Below are 25,370 nucleotides of genomic sequence, written 5' to 3' on the forward strand. Positions count from 1 at the left end.
TGGCCAAAAAATATTTGTGCTAACATATCATTTTGAGTTAACATATCATTTTGTGCTAACATATCATAGTATATTTCACTTTGAGCTAACATATCATTTGGCATTTGGACATTTACGGCAGAAACAAGTTCTCTAAGTCAAAGTATTCAATCTGCAGTATAAGGTGTCAAGTGACTCACAGGAGTAGTTGTGGGTGGTTGAGGTGGAGGGAATAGCATCGGTGGCGGTGGCGCAGGTTGACCCAGCCTCTCAGAAAGACCCTGCATAAACATCTGCTCCATCCTCATCCGCTGTTCTTCCTCCCGCCTCCAGCGATCTTCCTCCATCCTCTGCCGCTCGACCTCCAGCCTCTGCTGAATCATCTGCTCCATCCTTGCCTCCAACTCTTGCTGTCGCTTCATTTCTGCTTCCACCTAGGCCTACAATATTTCATCCCAATGTTACAATGCAAAGCAAAAGTATGTAAAAATCAATGAACAATGAATAAAATAGAAATTACCTCGAGTACCTAAATCTGGAAGCGTGTAGTGTTCGGTCTTGGGCGTATCGCCGGGCTCAAGCTCATGCTCCTTGCACAAATCTAGGAGAGTGTGGGAGTACTGGCCGCGTCGATTGTGCTATCGCCAATCCAATACCGGCCATGCTTCTTGCCTCCTCCTACCCTCATGACGACTTCTCCATCAAGATCCTGGAAGCTCGGATTGTACTCTGGCCCATGGACCTTCCTTGCCATCGTTGTGTATTCATTGAGGTGGATGTGGATGGTGGCATTGTTGTATGACGACGGTGGGTCCTCCGGGTTGTAGTCGATGTTGGCCATCGCCTTGCCCTTGTGGGACAAAGCCCATGCCTTGAACTGGGAGCAAGGCTGGCCACCATGTGACAACGACTGTGAAAGAAAAAGCAAAATGATTAGAAATTATGCAAAATTGAGTGTTACAATAAAGAAATGAATTCGCGTACTTATCTAGCCGCGTATTGGTTGAGGTTGAGGCTCCCTTGATGGTGTGGTTCACCTAGCATCAGCAAACGCTGGCCCCGGCAAGCGTTATGCGTCTCCTCCCACTCGAGCTCGCACCACTCATCCACCATGTGTTCCCAGCACTGGCGATGCTGGGTGCACCACCATAGAGGCACCTACATCATCAAGTGTATGACATATAAGAGATGAAATTAAGTCTAATTAATCTCAAAAAAAATAAGTACTAATGTTCTATATTTACCTGCAAGTATTGATCCAGGGTCAATTTCATGGTTCTTGCATCAGTTTTAGTGATCCTCATCCTTCTGTATCTAGCGTAGTAGTCGATGATGGCCTAGACGCGTGCCTCATAGTGCATGTCCTTCACGAGTTTCTTGGCGGCTTCGTGAGGCACAGTAGCCGCCCTGGCCTTCTATCCCTCCTGGCATCTGAAGAAGTCCTGCATATAGACGCGATGTATCCGATCATTATTTCAAGAATGTCCAATGAATGTGATGTATTGAGCAATGTAGTGCGAGGAAGACTTACCCACAGCTCGGCCTTCACCTGCTCTGCCTTGTTGGGGAATACCCTGCCATCTTGATCAAGGGCGTCGCGAGCGGCGACGTAGTGCTCCCACGTGTAGGCCGGCTCTGCTCTTCTGCCGACCTCCACCAGGCCAGGGAAGTGTAGCCTACACAAAAGACCAAGGATGCCATTAGGATGGCGTGCGTGATCACCCCCAACAACCTTCGTAAAAGACCTGCCCAAGTGATTAAGATAAATTATTAGTTTCTATTGTAATTTTCAACATATCAAACGAAAAATTAGTAATAACATCTAAAGTTACTTTACCTTTTCCCAGAGGGTGAAATAACCGGGCGTCTCTCAAGAGGTATCGGTCGCCTCAGGAGGGTCAAGGGACCTCGCAATCAGACACCGGACGAACCAGAGGAACCGGAAACCCCTGCCTCCTCCTCCACCTGGTCCTGCTCCACCTGTACCTCCTCCTCCTCATCACCAGAGGCATGCACGGAAGGTACCTCCTCCTCAGACGATGACAACGAAGCTACAGGTGACAGTGACCTCGCTCGAGCCTTTCCTCGACCCCTGCCTCCACCCTTCCCTTGACCCCTACCTCCACCCTCGACCCCTGCCTCCACCCTTCCCTCGAACCCTACCCCACCCCTCCCTCAAACCCTGCCTCCATCCCTCCCTCAGCCCCTCCCGGACTCCTAAGCTGCATCGGACCCTTCAGCAGCATCGGTCGATCTTGCGTAAAGCGACGTTACCCTCCTCACACCACCCACCATTGTTCAATCACCTGCAATTAAAAAGACTAAACCAATTAGCACAGATAAACAAAATGTACTTAGAAAGAGGTGCAAAATAAAGGAAACATACTTAGAAACTAACAAGGTATGACAAATAATAAATCAATTAGGACAGAACATACATGTATTAGAAATAATCATCATGATCAGGATTAGCTGGATCATAAGTCTCATCATCGCTATCACGCGTGTCGATATAATCATGCTCGTGCTCCGAAGGAGGAATGTCATCATCACTGTCACTGCCTAAATGTAATCGCTGAACTAATTCTAAGTCCTTCGCATTCTGAACCTCGTCTCTAGCGTCCTCGTCAGCAACCATTTCATTGCCTACTTCCATTTCGATCACTTCGGTTAAGTCTATCTCAAAACTCCCTTTGAGCCCATCTTCTTGAAAGAACTCTCCATCATATGTGTTGGGGTCTACGTTGTAATGTTCATTGTTTAGGACAGGTACTTTACCGTGTGGCGATATCTTGTACACAACATCCCAACCCTTAAGATGTTCGATGATTTGACACGAGTATGAGATATAATAAACTTGCGTGGCCTATTGAGCCATAATATAGACATCGTCTCCTGGTAAGACAAATGATTGTCAAACCAATGGCATTTGAATATGATGGGATTAAGAGGTTTGCAACCATGAAACATGAGTTCGTATATTTCTTCAATTCTTCCGTAATACTCGACCACATCAAAGCCTTGCGTAAAAACTCTGGTATTTGTAGTTCTTCAATTGGGCCAACTCTGCTCGTGGCTTGTTGTGTGAAACCTGTAAATGATCTAACCCTATAGGCACAGCCATCGGCAACCTGTCTCAACTTGGCACTCATTGATGCATCGGTTTGGCCCTGCAAGTTCAAGCAAGGTAGTTCGTTATATTGTTCGCACCCACGAGCAACTTGTAATGTCAAACTAGGTACGAGCCAAATTGGACAGTACTTTGTGTTTGAACTAAGAAATAAAATTGGGCATTCCATTTTCCGCACCCTCTCTAAGAAGGGTCGAAGTTTCCTGCGGGTAGGTTCCCTTGATTCACGCTAGAATTGATGATGAAATTCCCTGTACCAACGAGAAACATGGGAGTTGGACACATAATAGTGACTACTTGAGAACAAGTTTGTTGAGAACTTACAGGATGTACGGATCCACTTTGGTTAGGTTCGTCAACACATGTAGCATGATAGTGCGCCACTCTTCATGTTTCAAGGTCTTGTGGGTCGCACCACTTGCACTTCCAAGTTGCTCTCAGAAAATGCTAAGGTTCGATTTGTCTTCGCTAGTATTGTAATGAGGGGGTGGATTATGCACGCTAGGAAGGTTGTCAGAATAGTATTTTGTTGTGAAGTTTGAAACCTCCTCCAGAATGTATGCCTCTGCAATGGATGCTTCAATTTTGCATTTATTTTTACATTTAGTTCAACCTTTTGACATCTCTCAATTGAATAGGACCAACGGTCCTACACTGGCCCCTCCCCCCACTCGTGCTTCATACGGGAGGTGCAAAATCATATGCTGCATTGGATTGAAGAAGCTAGGTGGAAAGATCTTCTCCAACTTACAAAGCAAGGCAGGCGCCATTCTTTCCATTTCTGCAACCACGGTACAAGATAACTCCTTAGCATAAAGTTGGCGGAAAAAATTGCTCAACTCCGCTAGCACTTGCCAAACATACTCAGGGACATAGCCTCGAACCATCACGAAAAGTAGGCTCTCAAGCCATGTGTGGTAATCAGGACTCTTGAGCTCGTTGATTCGCATTGTAGCTAAGTTCACTCCCCTCTTCAGATTCGTTGCATACCCATCAGGGAACATTAACATTTGGAACCATTCTAGTACTTCCCTCTTTAGGCCCTCGTCAGTACGAAATCGGCCTTAGGCTTTCTCCATGACTTGCCACCTCTGTGAGGCGCCATGTCTAGCTTTGGTCTATCGCATAACCTCGCTTGATCCACTCTAGTCTTAATGTTATCCTTTGTCTTATTAGGAATGTCCATGATTGTACCAAAAAATGCTTCGGTGACATTTTTTCAATATGCATTACATCAATGTTATGTGGAATAAGAAGGTCATCAAAATAGGCGAGGTTCCACAAGCACGACTTCTGAGTCCAGGCATGTTGCTCACCATATCCCACAAAACCACCTCGAGAGCGTCTAACTGAGCATGAACCATGGCACCTGTCCTCACTTGCGGTGTAGGTTCTTTGACTACGACATCTTTCGTAAAATTCTTGATGTCTCGTCTGAATGGATGGTCAGGAGGGAGGAATTGTCGATGTTTGTCGAATGAAGAAAACTTGCCACCCTTTGTCAACCAAATGAACTTTAGATACGCCTTACATACTAGGCATGGGAACTTCCCGTGAACACACTAGCCGCAGAATATCCCATATGCGGCAAGTCATGCAGGGAGTACTGGTACCAAACATGCATTTTGAAGTTTGTCTTTGTAGCTCAGTCGTATGTCCATACCTCTTCCTCCCAAGCACAGACCAAATCATCAATCAGAGGCTCCATGTACACACTCATATTATTCCCCAGATGTTCAGGAATTATCAACGACAAGAATATGTTCTATCGTTGAAAGAGGACACCAGGGGGGAGATTGAGGGGATGACGAACATGGGCCAACAAGTATACGGGGTAGCTACCATTCCATAAGGATTGAACTCATCTATTACTAGCGCAACACGTACATTACGAGCCTCTAGAGCTTTCTCACGATGAATCACATCAAACCTTGTCCAGGCTTCACCATCGGATGGATGTATTAGCTTCTCAGGATTGTATCGATGTCCGTTTTTGTGCCATGTCATCTGTTTCGTGGATTCCTCAGTCATGTAAAGATGTTGGATCCTCGGTATGAATGGAAGGTACCGTAGGATCTTCACTGGGATTGCGAGCTGCCTCTTCTGACCATCACCAGAGTCTACCTCCAAGAACCTAGTGGATTCACACTTCACACAGTACTTTGCTTCCGCATGTTCTTTCCTAAATAAGATGCATCCCTTTGGATAAGCATGTATCTGCTCGTATGGCATCTTAAGTGCACGAAGGAGTTTATGTGCCTCATACACGCTCTTTGGCAGAATGTGACCATCCGGGAGTAGGCTCCCAAAAACTATCAGGATAACATCGAAGGCTTCTCGACTCCAGCTAAACTAGGAATTTACGGCCATTAGGCGTGCAATGGCATCCAGTTGAGAAACCTTGGTATGCCCGTGAAGGGGTTGTTGTGCTGCAGGCAACATGAGGTAATACGCCTTTGTAGTTGCCTCTGGCTCCTCCTCCCTACGTCCTTCATCGAAGTGTGCTTCATGATAGTCATTTAACATGTCTCCTACCCCAACATCATCATCATAATCCTCGATGCGTTGTCTCATGACCTTATCTCTCACATGATCGGCTTCACCATGGTAGATCCACCGAGTATAGTCTGCCGTAAATCCATTCTTGCAAAGATGTTTACCAATGACCTCCTTTGTTTGTCGATGCATGTTTGCGCAAATGTTGCAAGGACACCAAGTGAGAAGTGCTCCTTTAACCTTAGCAAATACTAGTTTCAAGAAAGCATCAGTCTTCTCAATCCATTCATCGGTCAACGTATCCACTCACGGTCATCCATCCTCTAACATATCAGCAAGTAATATAAAAATCAATTGTATCTACAGGTTCCTATACTATCTAATACGTGAAGATAGGTCCGAATCCTACCCGAGGATGTGTAGATGGGGTTAGTTTCCATGCTCTACTCCTATCTGAGTGCCTTGAAACAACACTCGGTAAACATATGACGTTGCCGAGTGTCTTATAGAAACACTCGACAAATAAGTGTCTTTACCGAGTGTCACTAATAGACACTCGGCAAAGTGCTAACGGCCGGCACGACGTTTGACGGCCGACGCACGTGGTGGTCACGTGGTGGTATTTTGCTGAGTGTCCATTCTTTGCCGAGTGTCGTGTTGTTGTTTGCCGAGTGTTTTCTTTCCTACACTCGGAAAATCAGATTTTTGCCAAGTGCAATCTATATGCCGAGTGTTTCTATGGAGGCACTCGGCATACTATGCCTTTGCCGAGTGCCCGATGGAATGCACTCGGCAAACCGAAAGACACTTGGCATATCTGCTATTTTCGGTAGTGCCTGATGGTTCCACAACTGATGCGCAACGAATGATTAACTGAATCTTTGAGAGCATCTAGGTCCTCATGATCAATACAGTTAAAAAAGATGCCATTGATACTCTCAATCACTTCTCCTGTTCAACTCATAAGATAATGAACCAAAGCAAAACTGAGCAGGATTAATATGGAATTGTGATGTTTTAATTCAAATGCTCATTTTCTCGAGCAAATAAGGTTTTACATGAGAGGAACCGTATGCATCAACCATTCTAAGGTTTCATTGCAAGCCCAAGGTTCAGGAGTACAGGGAGTAGAATGATACAGGGTTGTCAGCTTAACAGAGAAACCCAAGCAAACTTTCCAGCAATGATTGGGATAACAAACCTAAGAGATGAGATCCCTTGCACAAAATGAAGAACTCCTGAAGGCCAACAAACTAACACCCTGACTAAACTCACTGTTAAAGACCTGCCACACCATAAAGCTTTACATCATTAACCACTACCACAATTCAGTTTAACCTTGACTGAGAAACCCACAGATCTCATCTTATGTTTATCAGGCATTTGTGCTTGGTCCTTCGACTGTAGAGGCTGCTGCCAATGCTGCAGAAATGCATAGTTTTCAAATTAACATCAGCTGAGCGATTTTCCTTAGTAAACATTTGTTACTAACCAGCCACAAAGCCAACGGCGAGCAGAGCTCCTTGCCGGAAGTGTGCCAGCCTCCCCGCCGTCGCACGGGACTGTGCTTCGAAGCCGTCTCAAGCCACCCGCGGTCGCAGAAATGTTTAGGTTCAGATATTTGAGTTCCTCGTATGGAGGTCCCAGATACCCCCATGCTACAGCTACGTCCATGCATAAAACTTACAGCCAGTGAGCCACCAAGAGGAAGCGCTCTATGAAAAATGGAGTCCCAAGTTGTTAATTTAGTCATTCTTAGGCTTTTGCAGGAGGACATTTGAATATATTTTGATAGGGTGTCGGCAAGTTACAGCATACTAATGAACTTGAGATAGGATGTCATAACTTACAACATTTGTGTAACTACCTTGTCTGCTCTCTCATCATTCATAGTGAAAATTGTATCAGCTTCTTCTTGCTAGATTTGGCGTCCAGAAATGTTTAGATAGAGACGATACATGAGTTTGGGTGAACTGAATGCTTTCATTTTCATACGATTGTAGCTGTACTAATTGGTCTTGCATTCTTTCTAAGTACATATACTGTGCTAGTGCTGCACTTTGATGCTTGCTCTGTTTCCTGCCCTGTCTGTACTTGTGTCGATTCATGGGAGTTTATATGGACTTCCTTTCACCTGAGCGGGCAGTTTCATCGTCATGCTGTAACTTGTGACGCCATATATCAAGTTCATGAGTTCACAGATGTCCTCCTGCATAAGCCCAAGAATAACATGTTACAGCATACTCTTGAAGTTGAGATAGGATGTCACAACTCGCAATATGTGAGGAGCAACCTTGTCTTGTGTAGTGAAACTGTACTGCTACCTTTGTCATTTGTAATGAAAATTGTATCAGCTTCTTCTTCCTAGACTTGGCGTCCAGAAATGTTTAGGATCAGATAAATGAGTTGAAACTGCACTGATTGATCTTGCATTCTTACCGAGTACATGTGCTGCAGTTCGATACGATACGATGCTTGCTCAGTTTCCTGGCCTGTGTGTACTTGTGTGGATTCCTTGGAGTTCGTGGACTCCGTTCGGCGATTTCGTTGTCTCTGTTTAATCGTTTCCATAGTAAGAAGGTGCTAAAAGTCACAGAAATTGCCCTGCGGAGTTGGGCAGCGCTTCTTCCAGCCACAGGTCGGCCACGGCCCACCCACGGGACGTCGTCTCCATTCGGGAATGTTTTGGGGCGAATGATTTGGACGCTAATCCCTTTTCAACCGTTTGCGATTAGGAAAGTTTTTAAATCCGGATCAGGCGATCAGCTCTGTGTGAGTGTGTGGGGGTTGTGGAAGAAGCGATGGTTTGTTTACTCTGTCAGCATCCTCCGGTGGTTCGTTAGAGGTTAGGACAAATAATGATGCTAAGTGAAGCATCTAACATTAGTTGCTCAGTCCTCGTCGCTGTACTAGATCTACTAGCGATTGTTTAGGCTCTTGTCTCTTTTTTTATCGGAAATTCTCGTGAAGCATGGTGACAGAGCCTTCGCATCTTTCTTTTCTTTTCACCACTTTGCTGCTGCTACTGTCTTGAGGGTTCTGGACTTGGAGAAAGAATCAAGGAACAACCGTTGAAACCTAGGTGTTTCTGTCTCCACGGGTCACAGTCACTCGCTCCCTCAAGTTATAACGAAATATTTTCAATGTGAATATAAAGAAGCTACCTTTTATTGAAAAAAATAGTATATACTATTAACAAAGTAACTATAGGTCCTAACAAAATAAAATACCGTACATTGTGGGATCCCAAAATAGGAATTTAGGTGCCTCAGCAGACTCGGCCTCATTTGCAAGCAATCTTCTCAATAAGATTACTTGGCTTGGCTAATGAAGGACCGAAACGGCGACCAGAGGGGGGTGAATGGGCGCAAGTTCAAAAAATAAAGTTTAACACTTCCCTTTCCTCTCAAAACCTAATTAAATCACGTTTTTCAAATCTGGACAGAATACTGTTTCCTTAATAAAAAAGATATGGACGAAAATCCGTAAGACCGATCAACCTAAAAATTTGACAGAAAAATCCATACAAAATTATGCAACTAACCCAACTGGAATCATATCAATCGGACTTTCGGATCTTGAGATATTAAAGGAACAAGCAGACTGTATCAGACAATGACGAGAATAGATTAAGCTCTAATAAGATGCCCTAGCATGATTTTAGATGGATCAAATCAATCTTAACCTCAGCACAACATAACGCACAAGCACATAGATTAATTCACTAATATGAAAAATTGAGACAAGTAATGTGCTTACAAAAGTGCATCTAGCCTCCGCCCAAACATCCTCCCTCTCTTAATTGGAGAGATCAATAAAAATCCCTCACTTAGATTGAAACCCTAGGCTAGACTAGAGAGAGATGAACAGTACCTGCGACGATGAACAGTACCGCGATAAACAGTAATCGCGATGAACTATAGCGCTGAGTTACTGTAGCGCGAGTACTGTAGCGCCGAGTACTGTAGCGCCGCCTGTAGCAAAAAGGGCTCAAAACTCTCAACCCTAGGTGCCACGTATTTATATCCTTAGGGTGGCACGGTCTATTTACACATAACCCCCTACGCTAAATAAATTTAACGTAGGTGCGTAAATTCCAGTTACGTCCTCCATGACAAATTCCGCGATGTCCGCGATTCCTCCATCTCCGTGATGTGATCCTCGCGATGTCGCCGCACGACCATCCGAAATCGTATCGCGATCGCCGGAATTTCCATCTTCGGCCAACGCTCGCCGCACGAGCGTCCCGGTACGATTGCATGGCTTTATGGCTCAACCAGCAAACCCCGGATTTTGTGGTGTAATCCGAAAACCTCCCTTGACGTCCTCTCGCCGTGTAGCCAGGTACAGTAGACGTACACCGCACGATCGCCTGTCCCTCGAACGCGAGCCTTGATCCACCCTTCACCGTCCCACGGTTCGTCGGCATGGCATCCTATCCCCGTTCTTCACTCGTCGCCGCATGTACCTCGTCTCCACCTGTCACCTGCAACCACACCTGCCAAGAGACACGTCACACGCACACCGTGTTGTCAATCGCTCATCACCAAGGTACTAGCCCACCGGCATCTCAATCTCCCCCTTGATGAGTGCATTGACAACACCACACCGCACAAATTTATTCGAGCTAAAAAAGAAAATAGAAAGAAGGAAAAAGAAACAATCTTGATCCCCAAAGACATGGGCTAGAGAAAAAAACTAGGCTCAACACAATCAAGATAAAAAAACACTCTCAGCAAAACTCAACACTTTCAGCAAAGCTCCCCCTCAAAACAAGCACGTCAAGTCTCAGCAAAAAACGAAATCAAACTCCTCTTGCAAAAATGAATTTGTGCTACTCACTCTCCCCCTTGTTGACAAAGCACTCCATCAAGATTAAAATGCAAAGAATCAATTTCGAGAACTATGTGAGAGAGCACAAGTAGAAGCTTCTGAGACATATGTCAAATACTTATAATAGCCAACTAACAACACTAGCCATCCAGAGAAGCAACACAATGCCATGACCAATAGAAAGTTAGAATTAAAGTCATTTTGAAAACCAATTAACCAGGCAAAAGCATGCATATTTCAAAATTAGTGCCAAGCTGAAGACAGAAACATATATCAAGCTCACACGACGGATACACAGCTTCAATCAAAGTTCACTTCAACGCCCACAAATGCACTTGTCATATTTAATTCTGGCTTTTATGAGCATGACAAGCAGGGATATGGGAAGCAAGAATTGTGCTCAGCCAGGTTGTTTAATTTTGCTTATGAGCGAGAACCAGCAGAGACATGGGAAAATCAGAGGTGTGCCCATATGTAAATTCTCATAAAGCAAGCAGATCATGAGCGAGATAGCAGAGATATGGGAATTCAGAGTTTTTGCTCACAACCATGGTATGCACTTCCGAGTTAAAACTTGCATTGTGAGTTACATTTGCAGTGAAAAATCATTAAAAGAAGCTGACAACCGAACCATGAGCAAGATATATGTCTAGTATTCAACAAGTCACTAAGTCCAGAAAAGCAAGTAGAGCCCAACATAATTTTTGAAGTATATATATATATATATGTTGTATTCAAAAAAAAACTGGTCAAGCAAAGCATTTAAACCTCTCCAAAAGCATCGGTCGCAAACTAGCCAAAACAAGTATAAAGCATATGTAACCGAAGCAACTCATAATGATACTAAAATGGGTAACACACCCCGAACTCACCACGCAAACGTGCAAAAGTGGTTTGATCGAGTGGTTTAGTCAGAATATCAGCAAGTTGCTGACTAGTATCAATGTATTTAAGCTCAATATCACCCTTCTCAACATGATCCCTCAGAAAATGATGACGAACCTCAATATGTTTCGTCTTAGAATGAAGCACAGGATTCTTTGCAACACTTATAGCACTAGTGCTGTCACACAAGAGAGGAACGCGAGAAAACGACAAACCAAAATCGCGAAGGGTAGCTATCATCCATAAAAGCTGAGAACAACAACTAGCAGCAGCAACATACTCGGTCTCTGTAGTAGATTGAGAAACATTGGATTGTTTTCTAGAGGACCAAGAAACAAGCGAAGAACCCAAAAATTGGCAAGTACCCGAAGTAGACTTTCTATCCAAATGACACCCAGCAAAATCAGCATCCGAATAACCACACAAACTGAGAGTCGAAGCAGCAGAGTACCAAAGGCCAAATTCAGGAGTAAATCGAAGATACCTCATGATGCGCTTCACCGCCTGATGATGAGAAATCTTGGGGGACGCCTGAAAACGAGCACACATACACACAACAAAGTGTATATCCGGCCTTGTTGCAGTCAAGTACAGCAGTGACCCGATCATGCTTCGATAATCCTTCTGATCCACGGGCTCTCCATTCTCATCAGCATCCAAAGCCGCGCTAGTCGGCATGGGCGTAGAAATTGGCTTTGCATCATCCATCGCAAACTTCTGCAGGACATCCTTCGTGTACTTTCCCTGATGTACAAATGTTCCTTCCGAAGTTTGTTTGATTTGTAAGCCAAGAAAGAACTTCAGCTCGCCCATCATAGACATCTCAAATTCTTTGCTCATCACATCTGCAAACTTTTTCACAAGAACATGAGAGGAACCACCGAAAATGATATCATCCACATAAATCTGAACTATTAAAGTGTCATTGCCTTGCCTGAGGAGAAAAAGAGTTTTATCAACTGAACCCATTTTGAATCCGTTTTTAAGTAGAAAAGTTTTCAATCTAGCATACCAAGCACGAGGTGCTTGCTTCAAACCATATAAAGCCTTTTGCAACTTAAAAACACGATCAGGAAAATTGGGGTGTTCAAAACCAGGCGGTTGTTTGACATAAACTTCTTCTATAAAACCATTCAGAAAAGCACTTTTTACATCCATTTGATAAAGCTTGTAACCATGTGAAGCAGCCAATGCAAGCAAGATACGAATGGCTTCTAAACGAGCAACAGGAGCAAAAGTTTCACCATAATCAATACCCTCCTTTTGACAAAACCCCTGAGCCACTAATCTGGCTTTGTTCCTGACAACATGACCATCTTCTCCTTGTTTGTTCTTAAAAACCCATTTAGTCCCAATTGGTTTACAAGAAGGAGGAGGATCAACCAAAACCCAAACTTGATTTCGTTCAAAATTTTCTAACTCCTCATGCATGGCATTGACCCAGTTAGAATCAGATAAAGCATGTCCAACATCTCGGGGTTCAAAAGAGGCAACAAAAGCAGTATGAGCAAAAACACAATAATTTTTGTTTTTCATACCTCTGTTCCGTGTCGTTCGCTCATTCAAGTTACCTATCATTTTTTCAGGAGGGTGGCAATTCTGAATGTGGCGTGGTGCTGTACGTTCTGAAATCGCCTCTCCTTCAACTGCAGCCGGTACCTGATCAAAAGTCGGTGAGGCTGCAGGAGCTGCTGTAGATGTACGTGTAGGCAATGGTCCATCCTCCAAAGTGGTGGAGGGTGCCTGCTCGAGCTGCGCGCCAGGCTCCCCCTGCATCACAGGCGGGGCGTCATCGTCGTCGTCATTGTTGTATCCATCTTCCTCTTGCTCATCCTCAAAAATATCCTGCCCGATCTCGTCATCACCTGCACATTCAAAAGCAGAAGAAAAACAAGGCATTGTCTCATCGAAGGTGACCTCACATGTCTCCTCGATGCGGTTAGTGTCAATATTAAGCACACGGTAAGCACGCCCTTGCAAAGCATACCCCAGAAATAACCCATCAGAAGAACGAGACTCAAACTTATCCAAGTTTCCCTTTTTTAGAATAAAGCACTTGCAACCAAACACTCGAAAGTGAGAAACTTTGGGAGGACGTCCAAATCTCAACTCATATGATGTTTTCTTCAGGAAAGCTCTCAGAAAAATTCTATTAGCAACATAGCAAGCGGTGTTGATTGCCTCAGCCCAGAAACGTCTAGGGGTTTTATATTCATCTAGCATTGTCCTAGCCATTTCAACAAGCGTGCGATTTTTCCTTTCAACAACACCGTTCTGAGGAGGAACATAAGGAGAAGAAAATTGATGATCAAGACCATGTTCTGCACAAAAAGCTTTCATACGAGAGTTCTTGAATTCCGTACCATTGTCACTGCGAATTGCTCTAACGGCATTATTTGACAACTCATTTTTCAGCTTCAGAACAAGATCATGAACATGTGAAAAGGCGTCATCCTTAGATTCCAGAAAGAACACCCATGAGTATCGAGAAAAATCATCCACAACAACGAGCACATACCACTTCCCACCAGCAGACCGAACACGGGCTGGACCAATAATGTCCATATGTAACAGTTCACCCGGTCGTCTCGTCATCACCTGCGTCACAGGTGCATGGGAAGCAGCAACCATTTTTCCATGTTTGCAGGGAGCACAAATTAAATCTTTTTCAAACTTGAGTTTTGGCAAACCATCAATTAAATCCATCGAACTCAAGCGACAAAGCAAATCAAAGCTCAAGTGGCCCAACCGACGATGCCACTTCCAAATATCAGGGAAACCACGAGCAACCAAACAACGAGTCTGTCCAAAAGATTTAGAAAAATCAACCTTAAAAACTCGTCCAAAGGGAGAAATCTTGCAAACAAGGTTGCCAGTAGAATCAAGAACTCGCGAATTGCCTTTCTTAAAACGCACTTCAAAATCATCTTCAAGAAGTTGTGAGACAGAAAGCAGATTATAGTGCAAATTTTGTACTTTCGTGACATCCTTTAGTATGAATTTATCAGTTACCTTGATGCAGACATGCGCCAAAACCTTACCTTTACTATTATCCCCGAATGTAATATATTCCTTACCGCTCGCGGGGGTGAGGTTGGAGAACCATTTGTCATCTCCGGTCATGTGGCGCGAACAACCGGAATCCATTATCCATATGTTCTCCTCGCCTCCATCCTGCAGTCAATGGCGAACACAAGAGTGAGCTAATGACTCAACACTGGGGTTAGGATAATGTAGAGAAAACCAGTGTTGGGCCACTTGCTCAAAAGAGGCATTAGCAAAATCAAACCTCTCGAAAGAATGACGAGAACCACGAGGGGGAAAACATGGCCTGTCATTCCGACGTGGGGCAGGAGCACGAGTATGTGGGCGAAAACCAAAAGACCAACTAGCAGGTTCACGACCCAAAATAGGACGATCATGAGTACCACGTGCAGAGTACTGCTCACGTCTCTCAGCACGCTTCCGACGAAAGCAAAACCCATAGAGATGACCATCACGATCACAAAAATCACAATGGTAATGCTTATGTGAAGGAGCAAAAGAAGCCTTAGCCTTAGAACCAGAAGCAACAAAGTTATACTTAGGTCTAGCAGTGTGAACACATGGCGAAGTAGATGGCTTAGCGTTCTGTGCAACATTGAAGTGTTTAGGTTTAGGCACTCAAACCTGCTTTTTTGGAACAGATCTGGATGGTTCAACTAACAACCCCTCAGATGTGACACATGGACCCTCTTTCCTAGGAGGTGGTCCAGTGTACTTAGCCAAAGGTGGATTCTTTTCAGAAATAGGAGGTCCACTCTTTTCACCAAAAACATGTTTCAAATCATATCTAGGTCCAAAACGCTTACTCCGTTTAATTTGAGCAATTGACATACCAATCTGAGGTTCACGAATAGAGCACCAACCAAGAATCACTCTCAAATGTTTATTTTCTTCTTCCAACGCAGAAATCTTCACCCTCAAATCATTATTTTCAGCAACAAAAGTAGGGCAAGTTAAACAGGAAGGCAAAGCAGGACAAGAGTGTTTCTCCAACTCAATAACACGAGATTTAGCATTATTCAATTCAGATTTCAAGGTTGGACAAGAAGCACAAGCGCCAAGTGAAGCCGAACCAGAGTGAAGTTTTTCTAACTCAATCTTAGCATTTTCAAATTTGTCAACAATGAAGGCATGCTTAGATTGCAATTCAGAAAGTGAAACCATATGCACAGAGCACTCTTCACATTCTACTTCAGCAGGAGTAGCATCTTTTAAGTCTTTTAATTCAGAGATGACTCTATCATACTCAGCCTTAAGTTTTGCTAAAATCTTGTTTTGTTTATCAATAATTTTTGTCAATTCTTTAATTTCTTCTTCTGCTGAATTTTGTACCTCATTGTCAGAAGAGTTGTCGCTGAGATTAGAAGCTTCATCATCTTCTAAGGCCATGGTGCACATCCCTCCCTTGATGTCGGCGAGGAAGCAGAGTCCGTCAGTTTTCTTTTTGGGCAGCTCATTCTCGGAGTCTGAATCACTTGAGTTCGAAGAAGCATCTGAAACAAAATCACCAAGAGAAGAAAACAAAACATGTGCAGCCCTTTTAATTTGCTTATCAGTGTACTTCTGGCCATTCTTCTTCATGCGCCTGTCACCCTTCTTCTTCTTCTCCCTTGGTTGTTCCTGGCGCCTGGAGTTGTTGCCCTGATCAAATGTTCTCTTGTTCGGGCAATCAGCTGCAAAGTGGCCTCGCTCACCACAGCTGAAACATCCTTCTGAGCGTCTTCTGTTGCGTCGGTTCTCATAGACTCGCTTGAATTTGTTGGAGAGCAGCACCAACTGATCATCATCTAGCGTCTCCAACTCATCATCTGCAACATGACACAAAGAAGACAAGGCAAAGCTTGGAGGAACTGGATTAGTGTTAGCGTTAGTTTTACTCCCAGAAACCAAAGCCATAGGAACATCAGAAGAAGAAGCGCTAGTGGGATTTTTCAATTTGCGCTTGGAGAGAACATCAATCTCTTTTGACTTAAGCTTACTGAAAAGCTCGTCAGTGGTAAGAGTCTCATAGCCAGCAGACTCAACGATTGCCTCTACCTTCATATCCCACTCATCAGTAAGTGAATGCAACAATATGAGAGCCCTTGCATGATCATTGTAAGGCATATCCTTATTAAGGGCTTTCATTTTGTTTACAATCACTTGAAACCTTGCAAAAAGGTCTTCAATAGATTCACCAGGCAACTGAGAAAAAGCATCAAATTCTTTTCTATAAATTTCAAATTTTCGTGTTTTCACAGCGTTGGAGCCTTCATGATATTTCTTTAATTTATCCCAGATCTGAAAAGCTAGCTCCTCACTGGAAATACGATCATACTCGGGTTTACAAAGAGAAGCTTGCAAAATGTCAACAACCCGATTATTTGCTTCAAGAAGAGCAACAGCAGCAGGATCAGTAGGGTCCTCTGCAGGAATCACATATGTAGAGTTTTGTGTGATCCTCCACAGATTCATCCCCTTCCCCTTCAAATAAGCTTTCATACGTGACTGCCAATAGTCATAATCAGTACCATCAAAATGCGGAGCGCGTGTATCGAATTTTCCGGAGGTCGCCATGGTTTTCGTAACCGATTAAGATATAGAAAACCTTAACCTGCTCTGATACCAATTGAAGGACCGAAACGGCGACCAGAGGGGGGGTGAATGGGCGCAAGTTCAAAAAATAAAGTTTAACACTTCCCTTTCCTCTCAAAACCTAATTAAATCACGTTTTTCAAATCTGGACAGAATACTGTTTCCTTAATAAAAAACATATGGACGAAAATCCGTAAGACCGATCAACCTAAAAATTTGACAGAAAAATCCATACAAAATTATGCAACTAACCCAACTGGAATCATGTCAATCGGACTTTCGGATCTTGAGATATTAAAGGAACAAGCAGACTGTATCAGACAATGACGAGAATAGATTAAGCTCTAATAAGATGCCCTAGCATGATTTTAGATGGATCAAATCAATCTTAACCTCAGCACAACATGACGCACAAGCACATAGATTAATTCACTAATATGAAAAATTGAGACAAGTAATGTGCTTACAAAAGTGCATCTAGCCTCCGCCCAAACATCCTCCCTCTCTTAATTGGAGAGATCAATAAAAATCCCTCACTTAGATTGAAACCCTAGGCTAGACTAGAGAGAGATGAACAGTACCTGCGATGATGAACAGTACCGCGCGTGAACAGTAACCGCGATAAACAGTAATCGCGATGAACTGTAGCGCTGAGTTACTGTAGCGCGAGTACTGTAGCGCCGCCTGTAGCAAAAAGGGCTCAAAACTCTCAACCCTAGGTGCCACGTATTTATATCCTTAGGGTGGCACGGCCTATTTACACATAACCCCCTACGCTAAATAAATTTAACGTAGGTGCGTAAATTCCAGTTACGTCCTCCATGAAAAATTCCGCGATGTCCGCGATTCCTCCATCTCCGTGATGTGATCCTCGCGATGTCGCCGCACGACCATCCGAAATCGTATCGCGATCGCCGGAATTTCCATCTTCGGCCAACGCTCGCCGCACGAGCGTCCCGGTACGATTGCATGGCTTTATGGCTCAACCAGCGAACCCCGGATTTTGTGGTGTAATCCGAAAACCTCCCTTGACGTCCTCTCGCCGTGTAGCCAGGTACAGTAGACGTACACCACACGATCGCCTGTCCCTCGAACGCGAGCCTTGATCCACCCTTCACCGTCCCACGGTTTGTCGGCATGGCATCCTATCCCCGTTCTTCACTCGTCGCCGCATGTACCTCGTCTCCACCTGTCACCTGCAACCACACCTGCCAAGAGACACGTCACACGCACACCGTTATTGGATTATTGTATTATATACAGAAATGTTTCGATACTCAGTATTCTATTACACTGACTCTCTGTGACGTATCCAATTCCTCCTGATGCTTGATCATCGTGTCCCGTCCCGGTGTTAATTACGGGGGGTTGTAGTACGGCAGCACGGTGTCGACGGTCTGCACGACGGTGAGGACGAGAAGGAAGACGGCGGTGGCTGCGGACATGCTGGTCCACGGGTTGCTGAAGTAGTCGTGCAGCACGGCGCAGTGCCGGTTCCAGCTGCGGCCGCAGCTCTCCCGGACGTCGTGGAACATGTCGGCGTAGCAGTTGTTGACGAACTCCGGTGGCGGGCACGGCTCCCCGGCCAGGTGCACGTAGTATCCCGCCGTGTCCTCGTCCCCTTTCACCAGCACCCCTGCCCGCTGCAGGATCTCCACGTCGGGCCGCAGATACCACCGACTCCATCAACAGCACGTAGCTCACCAGCCGCTGCAGCTCCCACAGGGGGCGTGGGAGGTTGAAGATGACCCTGACGTTCGGTCCCACACCCAGTGGCAGGAGAAAGGAAAAGAGATGGCTAACACGAGGAATGCTGGGGCATCACAGGGGGCGCGGGAGGTTGAAGATGACCCTGATGTTCGGTCCCACACTCCAGTGGCAGGAGAAAGGAAAAGAGATGGCTAACACGAGGAATGCTGGGGCATTATGGTACCCTGGCGTGCGGATGTGGCTTGACATGACAGTAAAAATGGTAAATCTCTAAAGTGGCAAAAATGTTGCATCTCAAAGACTATTTATTCTAAGGATGACAAATAATTAAATATCCTGGCCGACTCCGCTCACCGTCGCCCCGCACAACTGGCCGCACTTTCCGCATCCAGGTATCCATTCATACGCTAAACTCCAATCCTCTCCGGTTTGCCCATTACTCTGAACTCTGAAGACTCTGAACCCCAATCTGAAGCACTACTATGCCTTTTGTGCCAATTTGCTCCATCTTTGATTCTTTTCAGCCCATCTATTTTCCTGATTCTGGTTATGGTACCTGAACAGAATCAGAACGCATTTCAGACGCCAAGAATATGCTGCTGCCTACTTGATTCTGTGTTCACTGCCCAAGAACATCTTGTTGCTCAGGGTAAAGCCTCGGTTACAATTAAACTTCCTGCCAGTGTTCGGATAGATGGGAAATTGGAGGCAATGGCTTGGGAATCTCAGTGACCTATCCATTACCATATCAGTGTAGCTACTTGTTCTGATGTCGGAAACAATGTCAGATGCTCTTTTAAGTTACTTATGATTCATAACACAAAGACAAGAAAAGTTAGTAAAGCTAGCATTTATATTATGAGAGTGAAGAGCATATGCGAATTGAGAAAGTAGAAAAAATAAAATGATTGGAACTGGTAGTATTTATTAAGAAATAACATTGGTTGAAACAGGCCCCAACGGTCAGAAAGGCTATGAAAATTGTCTATTTCACTGGACTGACCTTTTTGCATAACTTAAATGGGACTCTTTTTTGAAATGGTAAAAAATGTGTGACACATTTTATTTTGAAAGAGTTCTTGATATGTCATTGAATCCTTGGCTGAGGCATTCTACTCCTTTCTGCAGATCATGGATCAAGCCGTCACAGTTGGCCGGCTCTGCTCGTCGTCGCTCTGCAAGAACCGGCAGCTCATTCCATACCTCTTGGCTCTAGTTTATTCTGGTTTGTCCCTGACGTCTGATCTCCAATTACCTTTGCATCCACGATCGTTGAGAAAGTAGGGGTTGCCCTCGTAGCCCTGGGAACAGGTACCCGTCTTGTTGCAGTTGGCGACGTTCCGGATGGCCCAGTCGAGCACGACAGGCACGGCGAAGTCGCCACGAACGCGCCACGGTAGGTGTTCTCGCAAGCCGTCGTGTTCTTGAGGAAGCTCCTTTAATTTGGCTCTTCCGTGGAGAATATCTTGAACCCACCGCCACCTCCGTCTCACCAGTTGCACATGCTCTGTCTGACCAGTCAATTTGCTAATCATGCTGACGCTGAGCATGTGTTGAGTTGCACGTTGGAGTGACGGCCTAATTTGGTGTGCTTTCAATCGCATCCCTCAACCGCAAAACCACTCTCAATCTACAAGATGCTCCCCACGATGCTTGCTGTGATTCCCCGATTCTACAAGATAATGCCGTCTTGCTGTGATTCCCGATTCAAGTCGTCGTCAAAAGATGCTCGCCACGATGCTTGCATTTTTTTTTGTTTTTCCTGCAGCACAGCACATGATATGTTCCTGCCTGGTGGTGAGGATAGGATTGGGAGGGGCATGGTGTATCTGTCAATCTCTTGAGCTCTAGAGACAACCACCCTCGATCCATCATCCACACTCATGCGCCATGGAGCGAGCCGTAGTGAGCGCGGCGACCGGAGCGATGAGCTCTGTCCTCGCAAAGCTGGCGGAGCTACTCCATGAGAAGTACAAGCTTGCCAAGGGGGTTCGCAAGGATATCGAGTTCCTCAGGTCAGAGCTCGGCGTCATGAATGATCTGCTGCATGTGATGGCAGATATCGAGGAGCTCGACGCCCTCAACAAGGGGTGGCGGGACACGGTGCGGGAGCTGGCCTACGACATCGAGGATTGCATCGATCTCTCTGTGGCCCGGCTCCATCGTGCCGGTGGTGATGCCAGTAAAGGCGGGTTCTTCGGCGCCCAGCTGGCACGGAAGCTCAAGAAAATCAGAGTGTCTTTTCAGATCGCTCACCAGATACAAGAGCTCAAGGCTCGTGTCATTGAGGAGAGCGATCGACACAAGAGATACAAGCTTGATGGCCTCATCGGATCCAGCTCCGATGCTTCTCGTAATAAGGTTGACCTCCGGATTTGTGCGCTTTGGGAGGAGACGAAGAATCTCGTCGGACTCGACGGACCGAGAGATGAGATCATCCGCTTGTTGATGGATAGAGAGGGAGAGGTGCCCTCGCAGCAAGTCAGGACTGTGTCCATCGTTGGGTGTGCAGGCTTGGGCAAGACCACTCTCGCCAATCAGGTGTACCAGAAAATTCAAGGCCATTTTGAGTGCAAAGCCTTTGTATCGGTGTCTCAGAACCCTAACATTAAGGACATACTGATGAAGATTTGTTCTCAAGTTGGAGCAACCCCAAGCATGGCGGATGATGAGCTCCTTCTCGTCAACAAGCTCCGAGAGCGACTCCAGTACAAAAGGTGTGTTGCTTTATTTCAGCACTATATGTCCCTATCTTCCTTTATCTATAGTGATGTCTGGGCTCACCTAGTAGAAGCACCCAGCCACAATAATCTTAAAACTAGAAATTATCACATAATTTGGTAGGAAAAGAAAATACACACATCAACCTTTATTATGAGATCTGATTCACCCGCTTCATCTTCATGAGAATATATAAGCATGTTTCTTTTATCTAACGGACACTACAATCTTCATGACCTTAAAAGCATGTTGTTTCAAGCCAATTTGAGATACATAAGCATCAATCTTCAAGATCTGAAAAGCATGTGTTCTGACTCTCTTAAAAAGATTCATAACTTTTCTATATCTTGCAGATGGAAAAAATGATTAGCATATATTTGTGTTCGTTTTACCTAGAATAGTTGTATTTTTCACATAATGCAATATGTTTTCATTTTGATTACTATTTCACCAGATCAAGAATGAAGCATTACATGCATAGTTTTTCCCTTACAACATATAGTTTATGAAATCAGAATCACATATTATGGCAGGTACATTGCTGTAGTGGATGATATATGGCGCTCCGATCCATGGAAGATCATTGGACAAGCATTGGTCAGAACTAGCCCTGGTAGCATAATAATCGTGACAACACGTCTCAAAGATGTGGCCGAGTCATGTTGTTCTTCTCACGGTGGTCGTGTTTATGATATGAGACCTCTAGATGACAACGACTCTAGAAGGTTGTTTTTCAAAAGAATTTTTGACTTTGAAGATAAGTGTCCTCCTGAGCTAGAAAGAGCTTCTGAAGATATACTAAAAAAGTGTGATGGCATACCACTTGCAATAATTTCGATATCCAGCTTCTTGGCAGTTGATGTACCACAATCTGCTGATCACTGGAACAAGGTGAAAGAATCTATAACTTTGCCACTTCCTGGAAATAAGTCTGTTGAGACCATGCAATTAGTATTATCACTCAGTTACTTTAATCTCCCACACCATCTGAGAACTTGCCTGTTATACTTGAGTGCATTTCCAGAAGATTCACAAATTACAAGGGATCGTTTAATAGGCAGATGGATTGCAGAAGGATTTGTTAATGTGGAACCAGGAGAGAGTCTATATGAAGCAGGACTAAGGTATTTTAATGATCTGATAAACCGGAGCTTGATCCAACCATGGCGTGAGGTGAGAGGTGTGGTGGTGAGCTGTAAAGTTCACGATGTCATCCTTAATTTCCTTGTGTCCAAATCAGTTGAGGAGAACTTTCTTACATTGTCGGACCCATCCGGGCTCCCAACTTCTCTCCATAGCAAGGTTCGTCGCCTATCTCTCCAAAATAGCTACCAAGAGAATGTAGTTTCATGGATAAAGTCTATTAAGCCTTATATCCGGTCACTTGCATGCTCTGTGGACTGCAAAGAATTGTTTCCTCTTACGGAATTTGAAGTTGTACGTGTGTTAAACCTGGAAGACTGTGGAGCATTGACAAATTTTCACCTTGCAAATGTAGAGGTGTTACTTCAGTTGCGGTATTTGAACATTTCCGGAACAGGTGTCAGTGAGCTCCCTGCTGGAATTGGACAAGTCCAAAATTTAGAAACATTAGATATAAGATGCACTCAAGTGGAAAAATTGCCATCAACTATTGTTCGACTTGAAAAGCTGGCACGTCTTTTCATCAGTCCCAAAGTCAAGTTCCCAACAGAAGGCTTCAGCAAGATGAAAGCATTGGAACAACTAACATGTTTCTCGATCCACGGGCAATCACTTGGCTTTCTAAAAGAGCTAGGCCAGCTTACCAACTTGAGAACCCTGAACATTCTCGATTATGAAGGTAGCAGGTGGGGGATCTTCACTTCTTCACTCCAAGCACTGTGCAGCCATAAACTTCTAGATGTTGAGATATATACGACGGAATGGACCCCAATCCCGATGGATTCCTCGTTCCCTGCTCTGCAAAGCCTCCAGACATTTGTTATTTCAACCATCATCAGTCTCCCTAGCTGGATGGGCTTACTTGTTAATCTCGAGCTGTTAGAACTCAGAACTAAACAATTCACTCCGGAGGATTTGCGAGTGCTTGGAGGCATGCCGGCTCTTGAGACTCTTATACTGTATCTTGCACAGACACATGCGGGTCCTTTCACTATCCAAGAACACGAATTCCAGCATCTCAAATCATTCAGTGTCGGTGAACTCTACCAAATTCTGTTTATGCCCGGTGCTATGCCTAACGTGAAGCACCTCAAAATTGAACTGGAGATTGAACGTCATGCCTTCACCACGAATAGTTACAGAGATGATCTCGGCATCCAGCACCTCACCAGCCTCACCAGGGTCGACGTGGGTATCAAGTGTGAGCAAAGAGACTGCCTCGTCGTCGAATATCTGGAGGCCAAAACCCCGAGCTTACTTGACACACATCCCAATCGTCCCACACTAATCTTCAATACACACTTTTTTTTGGGCGCAGATTTTTTTTCAGGCCATCGGTATTCACTAAAAGGGTTGAAAAAATTGATAAATAAGCAGTAGCTTCACGATAGCAAGGTAATACAATAATTGTTCCTAAGCCACACAGTTTTCTAGGTTTATTTAAGCTTTTCTCTTCCTTCCTTTACATGCTCCGTCGATAGTAACTAGTTCCTGTTCTTTTTGGTGAACAAAGCAGGATCCTTGTCGACCAGTCTTTCGGTTCGTCCGTCCAGTCTTGTTTATCAGTGCGGAGACATGAAGCCACCACCATGTGTTTGGTCATGACGCGTGTTCAATTTCATCCGTACTATTTGCAGACTTTCATTATTCATAATCTATATATGAAAGTTGTTTAGTTGCTCCACTTTTGTTGTTCTTGAATAAGAAAGGTCATCCATTATTTGCTCCGCCAGCCCCATCTGTTATGTTCTGCTCCATGCAGACAAACCTTTTGGGCTGCCTTCATTGTAACCAACTTAGTTGCACACCTGCTTTGTCTTTACTAACTGCTGGAGGCGTCTTTCAAAGCCCCTTGAGTTAACGCTACGAGTTGAGTTCTCATCGAAGAAAAAGATTTTCATGAGATTTAGTGAATTATTTGTCAATAGTTTTTTTTCCCGGATAGCAGCCCTGCAGGAGGTTTTGGCAACAGAGTCTCGTGATCATCTTTGGTGACTTGCATGCCTGGTTGCCTGGTTTATGGCCCTACTAAGTCTCGCTTCGTTTACATGGGTTTGTGGGTGACAGTGCTGTGCCCTGGAAACAGAGGATACAAAGAACGCCGTGGGCAGGTCCTCCGCGGCCGCGAACATGCCTGTGACAGAGCAGTTTCTATCTCTGCAGCCTTTCCAGTCCTCACCATTCCTGGAGTTGTCAGTGTGTGATGCAGTGATGCTATTTGATTTAAGGCTTCTGTTGGGGGCGGCGTCTCGTCCGTCACACCGTGCTCTTCCGTTCATGGAGTGGAGAGAACACGGGAACACAAAATTCTTTAGATGGAGTCCTCTAACTCGATGCACGACTTTGCCTTCTAAGGATGTCATTAGATGGAGTCCAAAGGTTGCCACATCACACATCACAGTTTAGGCTGCTGTTTTGCTTTGCGATCCATACTTTGATAAGGTTGCCACATCACACATCAGCAGTTCATTTTATCTCATGAAAACATATATCCTCAACATCATGCATTATTCTGCAAAAATAGGAAAAGAAAAAACTCTGCACATGACAATGTGATAGCTTGCGCGACATCTTATCATGACCATGCAGTAACTTGTACCACCTTTATCAGATATCCTCCTAGTCCTAGACAAGCTAGATATGACAAGATTAAGAGATTGTGACTTCTTTTCGATAGAGCACTTCCTCTTGGCACCAACAGTTTCTAGCTCTCAAATAGCAGGGCAAGTATAGACGTAAATATAGCTTGTAGGATATCAAATTTTCCATGAGGTTTAACACTTCCATACACCACATCTTGCGTTCCTATCTTTGGGATCTCCTCCTGTGAAGAGCATCGATACAAATGAGAAAC

At 44.6% G+C, this 25,370-nt stretch overlaps 2 protein-coding genes across 2 annotated transcripts; one reads left to right on the forward strand and one right to left on the reverse strand.

The window, feature by feature from the left end:
• Window positions 1–146: 146 nt before the first annotated feature.
• LOC117844031 (uncharacterized) lies at window positions 147–16,924 on the reverse strand. Its single transcript, XM_072291777.1, has 9 exons — window positions 14,993–16,924; window positions 14,365–14,497; window positions 12,983–14,250; window positions 12,336–12,742; window positions 11,808–12,257; window positions 1,511–1,655; window positions 662–889; window positions 242–413; window positions 147–151 (listed from the first exon to the last, which is right to left on the reverse strand). Exons 1-9 carry the CDS (start codon window positions 16,922–16,924, stop codon window positions 147–149), a joined length of 4,740 nt encoding a protein of 1,579 aa, XP_072147878.1.
• Window positions 16,925–20,053: 3,129 nt separating this feature from the next.
• On the forward strand, window positions 20,054–24,377 carry LOC117843168 (disease resistance protein RGA5). The gene is made up of 3 exons (XM_034723727.2): window positions 20,054–21,369; window positions 21,907–23,911; window positions 24,033–24,377. The coding sequence occupies exons 1-2, from the start codon at window positions 20,543–20,545 to the stop codon at window positions 23,894–23,896; spliced, it is 2,817 nt and encodes a 938-aa protein (XP_034579618.1). The 5' UTR covers window positions 20,054–20,542; the 3' UTR covers window positions 23,897–23,911; window positions 24,033–24,377.
• The last annotated feature ends 993 nt before the right edge of the window (window positions 24,378–25,370 follow it).

This window comes from Setaria viridis, chromosome 2 (genome assembly GCF_005286985.2).
Source record: "Setaria viridis chromosome 2, Setaria_viridis_v4.0, whole genome shotgun sequence".
In the NCBI taxonomy this organism is placed as follows: domain Eukaryota; kingdom Viridiplantae; phylum Streptophyta; class Magnoliopsida; order Poales; family Poaceae; genus Setaria; species Setaria viridis.